The 13,818-nt window shown below is 44.0% G+C and overlaps 1 protein-coding gene across 2 annotated transcripts in view; it reads left to right on the top strand.

The window, feature by feature from the left end:
- The window catches only part of MUC13 (mucin 13, cell surface associated), a 37,098-nt gene extending 26,089 nt beyond the window's left edge, over positions 1-11,009 (top strand). For both annotated transcript variants that reach the window (XM_084829603.1, XM_084829608.1), the window contains 3 exons: positions 2,723-2,810; positions 5,917-6,175; positions 8,462-11,009. In XM_084829603.1, the coding sequence (XP_084685729.1) occupies positions 2,723-2,810; positions 5,917-6,175; positions 8,462-8,500 (386 nt within the window). In that variant the 3' untranslated portion in view covers positions 8,501-11,009. The remainder of the gene's footprint in view (positions 1-2,722; positions 2,811-5,916; positions 6,176-8,461) is intronic.
- Positions 11,010-13,818: the final 2,809 nt, after the last annotated feature.

Raw genomic sequence — 13,818 nt, 5'->3', positions numbered from 1 at the left:
GTATATTCAGTCTTGTGAGCATCTATAGATCTACAGTGGGAGATGCTGTCATTTTAAATGCCACCTTTTTCACGGCACCATTTCAAATGTGTCTTGATCACAACATCTAATTTTCAGAGAGAAAGAGAGAGAGCCTGAAGAACTTTATAGTGGTGCTTGCTACTTACTCATTTGACAGATTGAGTCAGTGTGACTGTCTTTTCAGTCAAAGACTTATGTTTTGAGCAAGCTCAGAGCAGCATAGAGAGAGCTCCTAGTAGTTTCTCCATCTAGTCACTGATAAGATCCAGACCCACTTAGCTTCAACAGCGCTACAATACTGGGTGCACCCAGAGTATTAATTTGGCATCCACTGAACACTATGCAGGTTCAGTGACAGATGCTAATCCCAGAATCTGGAAAGACAAAGAAGCTCTGCCCACTAGCATGCCACACTCCTGCCAGATCAAAACTCTCCATGCTGGCAGGGAATGATGGGCATTGCAGTACAACACATCTTGGGGAAGGCTGACATCTGTAGAGGCATTTGGAACAGTGGCATGAAAAAGGTGGCATTTAAAATGGTGGCAATGCGATAGTATTGCTGAGGCTGAGTGGGTCTGGATCTGACCAGTGACTAGATGGAGAGACTACTGGGAGCCTCTTCTAAGCTTCTCTGAATTTTCTAAAAAGAACAACACTGCTTAAATTAGTGTTCTCAAACCTGGTGTCCTCGAGATGTGTTAGACTGCAACTCCCCACTTGTTACTGACTCCTTAAACACAATTTGACCACCTGTGTTCTTTTCTCCCGCTTCAAAATTCTTCCTTAATTGCTCTTTCTTCATTTCCCATTGTCAAAAAAAAAAAAAAAAAAAAAGTGGGGAGAAAGATAAATGGTGTTCCCCATAGAAGACCAAAGACCTTCTTTGGAGAAACATAGCCATTGTGCCCACCAGCTGATAATGTTTTTATTTTTTTGTTCCCCTTATCTTCCATACATATTGTTACTATATATATTCATTTGCATCAGCCACGAGCCATTGCAATGAATACATCATACACAGAACACAACAGAACAGATAAAATTGTCAGACTAAACGTTATAAAAATTATTTATTCCAACCACAAAATACATCAAATATAAAGCACTACCGTACAAATAACGTTGGTAACGAAGGAAAAAAAAAAGGAGTCGGGGCACCATGGTAGACCTTATTTGAATGGCAGTTACCAATTTCTTTGTCGACTTTGCTGTCACCAATTCAGTCTGCAAGGAGGAAGGATACATAAAAAACAGCTGTGTGCCCTGAGAGAGATACGATTAGTGGAGTAATGAACTCTTTCTGCACATTTCTATAAAAGGTGCAAAACAGTCCATGAGCAAGTGTTTCAGTGCTATCTCCACATGGACCTACATGATTTTCCAGTGGAATTACCTTGAAATAATGTTCAAATAACCCTGAGGACAGTACATTCAACTTGAAAATTTGGCCATTCCCTTTCAGCTTTTGTGATACATGAAGGTACCTTTAAGGAATTATTAGTCTGCTCACATGCCTCTCTCCTGGACAGTTTTTCCCTTCCTCTTTTTCTCCCCTGTTCACTTTTTCTAAAGGAAGAGGGGAATTAGGGATTCCCATGAGGAAGGCGTAAGGATGATAAGAATACACTGAGCTGCACAGCCTCTCCCCCTCAGTTTGTCTCAATTAAATGCACAGCTGGTCCCTTCAGATCCCTCATTTTCCCCCTCTCCCTGGAGATCTCTCACTTCCCCTGACCCTTCCATCAGACTTCTATATCTAGAGAGGGTTGGGGAGAAAGATACATGGAGAAACTCCACAGACAAGTCCAGGCACAAATACTATAGCAGAGAGTTGTAGCATTAGGAGAATGTATCCCCCATCTTTCCTTCTTCACAATGACAGTCCAGGAAAGCATGATGGGGTATCACTCTGTATGCCATGGTGCATGAATCAACTCCTGCATTAAGTCTCAGTGGCTCAGAGTCAAATTAATTAAATGGATCATGTAAAAGGCAGTTTGCTGCCATCTTCTCATGGTTTCTTGGAATCTGCTTGCCTGGAACTGTCAGATCCCAGTGACTTAACAGATGTCTATGAGAACCTATGCAGAACTTCCTTTTCTCAAGTCCCAAAGCAACTCCAATCATTCAATCACTACAGTAATCTGGTTCACATGTAATGACAAACCATGGTTTAATTAACCATGGTTTGTTGAATCATGGGTTGTCATTATGTGCAAACCTAGAACTATGGGTTAACTACAAGTTGTTACCTTCGACTCAGAAAGAGAACCCATGGGTTGTTGGGTTGTTGATTGTGGGTTGCTTAAACCATGGGTTGCCATTATGTGTGAACCCAGAATAGTGGGTTGTTCATGGGTTGTTTCGCCAGGCTACAGAGGCAGTGGGCAAGAGCAGGAAAAAAACCCAGTCTCTTTATATGCCAGGACTGCAAAGGCCGCTGGGATACAGGGAGGCTGTGGGCAAAGAAGGAAGGAAACAAACAATCAGGGACTGAGAAAACACACCATGGTTTTCCTTGATCGTCTGCTAGACAAACCCTGAGTAGTGCAACAAACCATGGTTTAAATAAACTATGGGTTAGCATTACATGAAAGCCAGGTCAGTATGTTTTTGATAGAACCTAATGTTTTTCATCTTATAAAATATTTTATGCTTATACTGAAACATGCTCTTTTCATTTAAAATCTCTTCTCAGATTACGTGGTAATCCTTGTAGCCCTGGGCGTTGTGTGTGGGGTTGTTATTCTGATCTTAATTGGAGTGCTCATTCACAAATCACTCAGGTACACACCTTTACTCTTTGGGTTGTTTGTTTGAAACTACGTCATTACAAAGTTTATCACTTGATACACCTGTTTAATTTGGACAGCTAACTACCAAAAGCCCTATTTAGGTGTTCACTATTCATGGGTGCTGAATATGTGAAGGGGAAAGCAAAAGCTTGTGTGCTAGCTCCGTCTGTTAGATGACACGGGTGCAATCTATGCCCCCCGACACCTTCACACTCTTATCAAACCTGTCGCCACCGGGGATGTGTGCTAACACACACTTCTAGGGGCGAGCTAATGCATGCATCCCTGCTAGCCCCTTCATGTATTCAGTGCCCAAAGCCTGAATAAGTCTAGAGCTGAGCATAAAAGCCCCGGCACTGCATGAGAACAAGCTCTTCTCCAGACATTTCTAAAAGGTAAAAAATAATGTACGGAAGACAAAAGAAGTTAGTCTTTGGTCTATCTGTGGGGTGCTCCTACTCATTAAATTGCCAGAGGTGGAAACAAATAGCAGACATTGTAGTAACAAGTCTCTCATATGTGTGTTGTTGTTTTTAAACTTTGACTTGAAACCAATTGCAGAGGTGGCCAGAACTTTGGAGTGAGGTGCCATCTATTACTCTTTTCTACCACCAGTGGTGCTAGTGTCTGCCTTGAATGGCCATGTAAATGGGCTGGATGAGGGGGAATAAACTGATCAAGTCCAGAAAAGAAAAATATGCTGGTAGTAGTTGGTTGGTTGGCCAGGTAGATGAATATGGCTGTGGTGCCTGGGGTTATACCCTCTTTAAAGGAGCAGCTTTGCAACTTAGGATACTGCTGGATCGGGGCCTACTCCTGTATTTTCTGGAGGCAGCTGTAGCCAGGAATACTTTTTGTTTGCTGCAAAATAAGGTCCTAGTGCCGATTTACACCTACGGGTTTTTTCGCTTCCAATGAGGTTTCGCCGCCCGTCTTTCACACTATGCAGTACCCGCCTCGAATTGGAACCGGAATTTCCCACTTCCGTACTCCCGCTTTCTGTGCTCCCTGATATCCCGGTATTTCCCCTTACTGTGCTCTGATTTTCCACCTTCGCTACCATATCTGGTAGTAGTCCCTTCCCCTACCTGTCCATATACGGCGGTATTTGTATTTCCCTCCTGTCCAGTCACAGCTCTCGAAAGCCCCATGTCATCTTCCGGCTACTGATCGTATAGCTTCCTCAGCACCCAGTGTTTCCTCAGCAATAAGCAAAGGGTTGGATGTGCGCGTGCTTGTCTGATCTCAGAAGCTAAGCAGGGTCGGCCCCAGTCAGTAGTTGGATGGGTGACTGCCTGGGAATCAGGCTTCCTGCACTGAGCAGGGGGTTGTTCTATCCCTTCAAATGAGACTAAGTTTTACCCCCTCCTATCCCCCGCTGTGGATTTTTTTTTTTTAATTAAGGCGTTACCTTCGAAGAATCGTGGCTTCTCCACGATGTTTTTTTCCCCCTAATTCAGGCATGATCTTCGAAGATTCGAAAATTCGAAGATCATGCCTGAATTAGAAATTTGATGAAGCACCGCAACAGGGAAAATGGGTGTGTGTGGGTAATCACGTTTTAATGCGAGAGCGTTTAACCTGACAGGACACTGAATTCTTTGCGATGGCGGGCGCAATGTAGATCAGCCCCTAGTCACCCTGGTAAGCTCTTGATTTGACTGCTGCAGTGTGATTTATTTGGGTCTGCCCATAAAGACAGACTAAAAACTGCAGCTGGTGTAAAATGGGTGATGTGACTTGGGGCCGATCTACATTGTGCCTGCCATCGCAACGAATTTGGTGTCCTGTCGAGTTAAACGGTCTCGCATTAAAACATGATTATCCACACTCACCCATTTTCCCCATTGCAGTGAATGCGTGAGCTTGATTCACACTCGAGTGCTGTGCTGTTTTCCTGCTCTTAAAGACGGTGGCTCTCATTGGAGGATCAGAAACTCTTCCTGTTTCTGCTGATTCCATGCCCACTGTGTGGCAGTGGTGCAGGAGAGGCTTGTCGTTTTCCATGTTTTCCTGGTCTTGGGGAAAACGACCAGCTTGTCCCTTGCCGCCACCGCTGTAGAAGGTGGGAGTGGAGGGAAGAAGGAAGCACCTATCCTCTTCTCCCCCCCACCTGCTGAAGGCCAGGGCAAGTGGCTGGGGGGTGTCTGCCAATGCTCTTTTCCCTGTGCCAGCCCTTGACAGCTGGCGTGTGGAAGAGGGGAAGTGGCAGTGGCACCCAGCACTCACGTTTGAGGGGGGGCTACTAGCATCTTTGAAGATTCGAAGCTTCATGTCGGCCCGATCAGTAGTTGGATGGGCGACTGCCTGGGAATCAGGCTTCCTGCATTGAGCAGGGGGTTGTTCTATCCCTTCAAATGAGACTAAGTTTTACCCCCTTCTATCCCCTGCTTCAGCTTTTTTTTTTTTTAAAGTAAGGCATTATCTTCGAAGAATCATGGCTTCTCCATGATTTTTTTTTCTAATTCAGGCATGATCTTTGAAGACAGCTGTAGCTAGGAATACGTTTTGCTTGCTGCAAAATAAGGTCCTAGTCACCCTGGTAAGCTCTTGATTTGACTGCTCCAGTGTGGTTTATTTGGGTCTGCCCATAAAGACAGACTAACAGCTGCAGCTGGTGTAAAATGTGGTGACGTGACTTGTAATTGGGGATGGCCACATGGAGCATATTTCATCAGTTTTACAAGAGCCCCAGTAGTTACCAGTTAGTTTCTGGGCTAAATTCAAGGCACTATACCAGGCATTGTTTGAATCCACCTGATTTTCAGAGGCATCTCTTCCCCCCCACACCACAACTCACCCACAACTCTCAGTGTAGCATTTTCAGAGTGCTGAAAGGGTTGCTGTGGGGGAGGGGATGGAGAAATCTGCTTCTGCTAGCCCAATTACATGTACTTAAATCTGGATCCAACCCCATATCTGTAAATGTTGGGTTTTGCTTCAGATACTGATGGAGGTGAGCAATTTTAATATTGCTTTCACACATTTCAGGAAAAGTCCAGTTTGCATACCTAGACAAAGATAAAAAGGGATACTCTGACAGTGGGAAAAAACTAATCTGTGTTTATGCCTCTTTCCTTTTTGTTTTTTGATATAGAGCAAGAAAGGAGCCTACTCCTGAAAGAAGGAGTTTGTTAGCCAATGATTATTATTCAACCATAGGGAAACCTTCTGAAAGCAACTCTTCCACAAACTCTGTTGCAAATGAGAGAATCTTCCCCAGAGTCCAAGCTATAAACCCTGCACAGGTTAACAAAACAACCATGGCTAACCAAGGACACCAGGAAAGAAATGCCCGTGAAGGAGGTATAGCAAACAGGGCTTACCTTCCTGAGCAGGACTATGATTTTGATGATGTAAGTGGTTGTTTCAGGAGATATTCATAACTTCATATTTTCATTCCAGAACTTATTTCTAATCCACTATTATGTTTTTTTTACAACATGATTTGCAGTCAAAAGTAGCTGCAAAAAAAAAAGTCACCGAGGAGGAGGAGAAGGATATGTGTGTGTGCGGGGGGCAGCAAGCTTCAAGCTATTTCCGCCTCCTTGGGCATCTCTACACCAGCCTAAAATCCTTCATTTAAAACAGGGCTTTCTGCTTCCGTTTTAAATGCAGGATCACAACGACTCCTTTTTTCACCCGCTTCCTTTCCCACCTCTCCTTTCCCCCACCTTCTCCCCATATCTGAGTCTTCCATTATCCTTCATTGATCTTGCTCCTTTTCTTGCTGCTTTTCCTCTTTTCACGGAGGGAACTCAAGCAGAACACAACAGAGTAATTTGACAGCCCATTATCTGCGGTCTATTTAAAAACGGAACAAAGGGCGTTTAGTGCAGGAGACACCTTGGAGGATCATGGCGTCATGTAAAGAGCCCGCAGACTTCCATGAAGGAGCGATCTCAATCGCAGGATAAAAGCTCTGTGTGGAGAAAGCTCTTCTCTTCCTCTGCTCATGCTTGGCATGCCAATGGCAATGGATCCCCAATGCCCTCTCCCTTTCTCAATTGCTCTTGCACAGGAGCGCCCAGCAAAAATTGCCCCTTGCTGCTTCCTCTTCCCCCCATGTCTTTCTTCTCTTCCTCTTTCCTCAGTGATGGCAGCAGTGAAGGGCTGTTTTGCTGGGCAGCCACGCGAGAGGAAGAGGGCATTGGAGTGGTTCCTTGCCTACAAATCCCATTAAAATCAGTGCGAGGAAAGAGCAGGGAACAAAAGGTACAGGAACAGGAGAAAGGCAGGAGGGGACAGGAAAAACTTTAAAGCTCTGAAGTGTGTAAGGAGGGGGGTGTTACCCCTTTCCCACTATGCTGTGGTCCTGAGAAAAATCGCCCACCAGATAACTGCTGTCTACCTTGGAAAGGAAGGTGATGTTGGCACAATTGGTCTGATTCTCCCCTCCCATACTCCTTGTGGCTGGGGTTTTTTTTTAAACCAGCTACGTTAAATGAATAACAAAACACGCCATTTGACCCTTCATTTTCTCAGGCAGAATTTCCAAAGAAGCAGGTTTTCCTATTACAGTGTTTCAGTAGTACAAAAAAATTGTATGGGAAAGTTATCCTGGTTCAGGCCTCTCAAAGGAACAGAAAACCTATCAATTTCAAGACATGGTCACCTTTGCCATAGCCCCTACAAATCCTGCTGATCACCTTATCCTCCCTCTCTGATCTGTTGAGCTATTTCTGGTATCACTAGTAACTGAGGTCTTAGCAATGGCTAAAGATCTGTCTCACTTTTTGTGGGACCTTTGTTTTTCCTGCAATGAGGCAAAGCAAAGCGCCAGAGCAGGTAACAGCATCAAATAGCGCTTCCTCTGGTTGTTGCTCTGGAGGCTTGAATGATGACAAGGTTTGTAACTGGTAACTGGGCCCCAATAGGAAGCTAAATTTCCTGCTTCCTTAAAGCTCAGGATAGCTCCTTGCATTCCCTTGCTGCTAGCATTATCTGTTACTGAAGGACACCCAGTTAATTCATTAACTAGTGTGGATGAATACTGAAATTCAAATGAGAGGGGGATAATATAATAAGACAACTGTAGTAATAAGCATTAGTTGATGGCTAATATGGAACTGAGAGCCAAGCTACATGTTATACTAGTCACGTAACATATAGCTGAGGCCTATCTCTTTTTTCTACTCGGCCTATCTCTTTTTTCTACTCTAGTGTACGCACGTGCAGCCCCGATTTGGACCACCATTCTGGATTAAACCTTTCCCCCCGCCGCTGGTTCGGGGTTTAACAAAAGAAAAAAGGCCTCCACTGATGCCATATGATACTTTTCTTTAGTCAATTCCCCCCCCCCCCTCCACACACACACATACACATGGTGGGAGGATTTCAAGAAACAAATGGTGGAAGGTTTAATCCTCTCAGAGCATGGTGGTCCAGATTCAAATCAAGTCCACTTACAGGTTTACAGTAGAGTAAAAAAAAAAGCCTCAGCTACATGCTACGCAATTAATGTAACATGTAGTTTGGCTTTGAGCTTTTTCAGATACTGTTTTAAAAGACAGAGCCATGTGACTAGTGGAAACAGACAAGTAGAACAAGTGTTTTGTAATACCTATTACTAGGCAATAAGAATATTAATACTATTCTCATAACTGAATTATTTCCCCCTTTTTTATTGATAATATCTAAAGAATCCCTGGCTTGAAATGTCATCGAGAGGCAGATTCTGAGTCCAGCCGAAAAGAGAGACTGAGGAAGTTGTGGATTTAAATGCTGCTGAGTGCTGAGGAATCAACATGCCTTTGCTTGACGCCGTCTTCAACCACCCTGTGATATTGTTGTTTAGCCATTAGAGTGCTTTAAAATATCAAGGAATCCTGCTAATTAGCTTTGAAAAATGGACAGGCCACTTCCCTGGAGAAAAATGGAAGAAAACAGAGAAATGGTGCTACAAGCATGTAATCTATTATGGCTCTTTGATATTTCCTATCATATGGTGCACCTCAGAAAAAAAGGCAGCAGAGAAAGCTAAAAAAAAGAAAAAGAAAAAGGGCAGAACAGCCATGGTGTCAATAACGTTTCTTTACTGGCTTTGTCCCCACCCCGCTTTGATTGTAACTTGAGGAAGGATTGTTACTTATTACTTATGAACTGTCCCTGCCACAGTGACAAGAGCCTAATGGCTGTCTCTTGGCCCCATTATAACACATGCTGAAATAGAAGTTCCAGGTAAAGGCTGCCCACAATGGAAGGGGGAAAAGAGGAATTGTATTCCAGAGACAACCCCCAAATGCAAGTCTGTGGAGCAAGTCAATTTATGCCTCAGAGCATGGTCTGAAGGCATCTGATTAGACAACCTTGCTGAAGTTAAACAGCTCTAGGTTTGGTCAGTGCCTGGATGGGGCCTACTTGGGAACCCACTGTATGCTGCTGCCTTGAGGTCCATGGGGGGAAAATGAGATAAACATTAAATTGTTTTTGTTTTGCCCAAATTGTAGAAGGTTTCAAACTATAGCCCTAACTACATCTAGAACATGTGTTCTCCATTAATTCTAAGAAGAATTCAAGCAACAAATCTATAAATCTAGAACGATTACATCTAGTCTTCACTATGGGATCTAAACCAGCTCCAGTCACCCAAGCAGAGGAGAGGCAAAATAGATGATGAGGAGCTGCTGGGCTCATGCGTTGGCTGAAGTTTCTGGGGACAGTGAAGAAAAAAACATGAAAAAGGGCCTGAACATATCAGGTCATACAGCAGGGTCACATTTACACAGTATTTGGAGGCATTTTTCATACTGTGAGGGCAGTCTTCCTTCCACGTGTGAACCAAAAAAAACACCTTCAGGGGCCAAAACAATCCCATGGCAGCCAGAGCACTTTAGGCAACTCAGAATAAATCTATTTATCTCTTTATTTAAAGAACTTGGAGAATTCCCACAAAACTGACAACATTTTACATATACTAAGACCTGGATCCTCAAACTGTGGGGAAGGGCCACTATAATGGGGCCTAGGAACCCCTGGGGGGGGGGGTATGAAGTTCCATCCCAGCAGGGATGAGAACTTAAGGCAAGTTGAGCCTTCTTCTTCCCACCAACCCCCCAAATTGCCTCACTGAATTCAGTGGGACTAACTAGTGAGTAAGCACACTTAGGATTACACTGTCAGTTTCAGAGGGCTCTGAATTCAGATGTGGGGAGTTTGTCAATGTTTGAGAATTCAAATCTATAGTCCAGTGCAGAGCTTTCAGATACCTAGGAAATCCAGAGTTTGGTGTTAAGTCAGTAGTTTGGTTAGAACCTCAATTATAGACCAGCTAACTATATCATCATATTGAATGAGGCTCTCATGTTTTAAGATCATTTCCCTCTGATCCACCTTGGCCTTTGTTTTGGGCAGTTAAGTGAAATTTCCTAGGCCTGGTTTTTGGTGATGAAGGCTGCCCAAAAGCTGAGCTTGCTAGATCCGTCCAAAATTCTTTGCAGCACACTATACAGCAGGGGTGGGCAACTTGTGGCCCTCCAAATATTTGGGCCTACAACTCCCATTAGCCCTAGCCAGCATAGCCAATGGTGGGGAATGATGGTGTAAATTCGGTCCCGTTTAACCTCAGAACCTGCACCAAATGGGTCCGAAGCACTCCAGTGGGCAACCAAGCTAATCCCACTGGACAAACATCACTACAGACAAAAGCGTAGATTGAAATCTATTCAAGGCTTTTATTTCAGAAAAATACAAAATAAAGTGGCATGGTGGTTATATGAGCGTTAGAAACTTTCTCTATAATTACAGGGAAAGAGAAGGCAACAAAAATAGACGATTAATCATTATCTTAAGTTTTATTATTATACAATACTATACTCTCTCCTTTTGATGATGATGATTACTAATATTCAGGCCATTGGAGGTTGGGAGATGTTGGAGTTTATTTTTCTTTTTTCCTTTCTTCTCTTTCTGTTATTATGGTGTCCTAACTAAAATATTGTATGGATGAGAACTGAAGTACTGAGTAGGTTGTTGGTAATTCTGGTAGTGTTTATAAAGATAACATAAATAAAAATATATTAAATATATATGATTAATCAAAAGAATTGCAATTGCCAAAGCTGGTGTTATGAATTTGACCCATAAGTTAACAGCTTGAGCTTCTAACATTGTTATGACTCCTCCTTCTAACTTTCTCCTGTTTACTACTTGCGGCTCAAAGCTAAACTAAAACAAGCTAAACTAAGTGTTAAACCTCCTGTTAACTTCTCCTGCTTCTTACTTGAATACAAAAGCTATGATAAAGCATTACTAAGTTCCTCTAGGCATATGAAGAATAGTGGTAGGAGTTAGAGTGAAAGGAAAACCTGGAAATAATTCCATTTGCCACCTCTGAAGATGGGATTCCAAATCCCCTCCTCAGAAATAACCTCCAAGTCTCAAGCTTAGAAGGCACTCCAAGTCCTAAACTCAGAAATAATTCTAAGTTCTACTTTCAGAAAATGTCCTAAGTTCCAAAGTCTAAGAGTCTAAAGAGGTCCATAGTTACCCAAATCCTTGGGTCTGGTGGCACGGCAGAAAGAGTGGAGTAGCAGCAGGAACCAGAGCAACAGGAACAAAAGCACCACCCCCAGAGCTCCTATTCTCTGTGATTTTATACCGCTGCTCTGGTCAAAGGTGGGGCCCATGAACAATGAGACGATCAGCTTCCAGGGTGCACGTGGTTAGAACATTTGCTCACTAATCAGAAACAAGGTATCATCTGTCTCCCACAATTTCATGTGTCTGGCACCATTACAAACGGGTTACTTGGAAATGTCCCAAAATATGGCCCAAAGTCTGCCATCTGGGCATGCTATCTTGAGTGACGCATTTCTCTCTGGTATATCTTCTTTGAACTCCCGGTCATCTTTGGCCATTTTTGGTCATATCTGCCCAAACACCTCCTCCTAGTTGTCGCTCGTGCTCAGGGCTACACTTCCCCACCCAACTAGCGTTAAGGACATTCCCTTATCAGCAGGTGTACAACACAAGACGTCAAAACAGTACTTTTCCTCCTCTTAGTAGGCATCTCACCATGCTCAGTGTCGAAGTGTTCATCTCACTTCGACACTCTGCCAGCATGTCATGGCCTTGAGCAAGCTTTGTGAAGCCACTTATAAAGACAGCTGCATTTTTTTTCCTTTCTACAAAGACAGTCCTGCAAAATCTCAGAGTCTCATTTAGTAAAATAATATCATTTAGCATAGGATCAAACTTCAAGGTCTTCTCGCCGAGGGGTCAAGAGTCTGGAATATAAAGGTGGTTACGAATCTGAGGTCTTCTAGGGGCTCTTCTTGTAGGCCTCCCCCAGATCAATTCAGCCATCTTTACTCTTTGTTAACCCTTTTAGTACCAGATTAACAGATGGGAGTTGTAGGCCAAAACATCTGGAGGGCCACAACTTGTCCACTCCTGTTATAGGGTTCCTACTCTCTTTCCCCTCCCCTGCAATGGTAGGGACCCTGCGCCTTTAGCAGCTTGAATGACACACAGAAATTTAACACAAAAATCTTTTCCCAGTGTGGAAGCATAGATATTGGAAAGGTTTCATCTGTTGAATTTCTGACTGTCCGAAAGCTGTAAAAATATATGCACCACCACCACAATAACAACAGGTGGGGTCTTCTTGAAAGAAGGTGGTCCTAATTATTTTTGAATACTTTTCCTCATGGCACTATGTGAGAAGCATTTATTTCTTTCAAGGAGGGTTTCTCCACAACAATGGAAGGAGAAGCTAAACATGGCTTACCCGGATTTTTCAAGGAGCCAGCTTTGGTCTGCGCAGGGCTCCATGAGCAAGTGTATTGCAGTCACTTCACAGAACATACTTGGGGACGAGGGGTTGGGGTGAACGTCATCTGACTGTCAGGGGCTGCTCAACCAATAAGAGAGGCTCCCCCCCTCCAGGCTCTCCCCCCTTTCTCCTCTGAAAAAATCCTGGGAGGTTTCCTCCCCTGTATCCACAGAAATCACTCTCTCTCTCCCCCCACCCCACAGACAATCATGAAAGGAACACTGTGTTCTAGCTGCCCTGCTGCAATCAATCAAAGCTTTGACATTAAGGCTCTCTAAATGTGCTATTTTGATTAATGGGAATCTCGGGAGTGCACTATTTGGGGACAAGCCTCATTGACCACAATGGGAGTTACTCCTGAGTTGACACACATATGTTTGTGCTGGGAAAGACAGGGAGGGGAAATGGATGGGAAACCTTCTAACCCGATGCTGCACAGGATCGGGATGACCAAAGGTGGAAGTAGTTACTTAGGGTAACTTATTGCTACAAACAATAAACCAACAATGGAGAATTGCAGCTTCAAGAAACAGCTTTACAGCCATTAGGGAATTAGTGCTTTAAAATGTGCTATTTCAACTGAGGGGGATCTCTGTAAATTCCGATGTGTGCATTCAGGGGACAAGCCTCATTGATAACAATGGGAGTTATTTCTGAGTAGACACTGATTGGTTTGTGCTAGGATGGGAAACACACAGGAAACACCCCTTGACTGGGGTCACGGTGAAAGGCACACCCCTAGCATACCCGAGGTCGATGCAGGGGTTGGGGCACACAGCAACCATACCGGGGAGAACCCAACTTAAGGAAAAGAATCAGACTTTAAGCAGTCTCAGGAAATCCGGTTTTTCCCTGATAAGCTCCGAGGTGCTGGATGGCCACGATGTCATGTATCCCTAACAACCTCCAAACGCAGCCAGCTCAGAGTAAATCACTCATGGAGACACCCAGAAGATCCTTCAGCCCCTTGTAAAGACAAATAACTTTATCCTTCCCCAATTCTTTTCTTGCCAACTTCCTTACCTTCCTTTTGTTAGCTCGTGAAGCAGGAATGGGGGGGGGGCACGGCGCGGCCTAAATAGCAGCCGGGCCCGCCCCAACAGTGATGCAAAGAGTGAAGTCCAATGGCCTTCATCCTTGTCCCACCCTTCCCCCCCCCACAACAGCTCACCCCCACCCTGCAGCCAGGCAAGCCAGGCACAGCGTGAGGGCACTTCTAAATGC

The sequence above is a fragment of the Heloderma suspectum genome, chromosome 1 (genome assembly GCF_057233095.1).
Source record: "Heloderma suspectum isolate Gila_16-S chromosome 1, 16-S_ref, whole genome shotgun sequence".
In the NCBI taxonomy this organism is placed as follows: domain Eukaryota; kingdom Metazoa; phylum Chordata; class Lepidosauria; order Squamata; family Helodermatidae; genus Heloderma; species Heloderma suspectum.
Note: the sequence above shows the minus strand (reverse complement) of the source record. Positions and strands in the feature narration are given on the sequence as shown.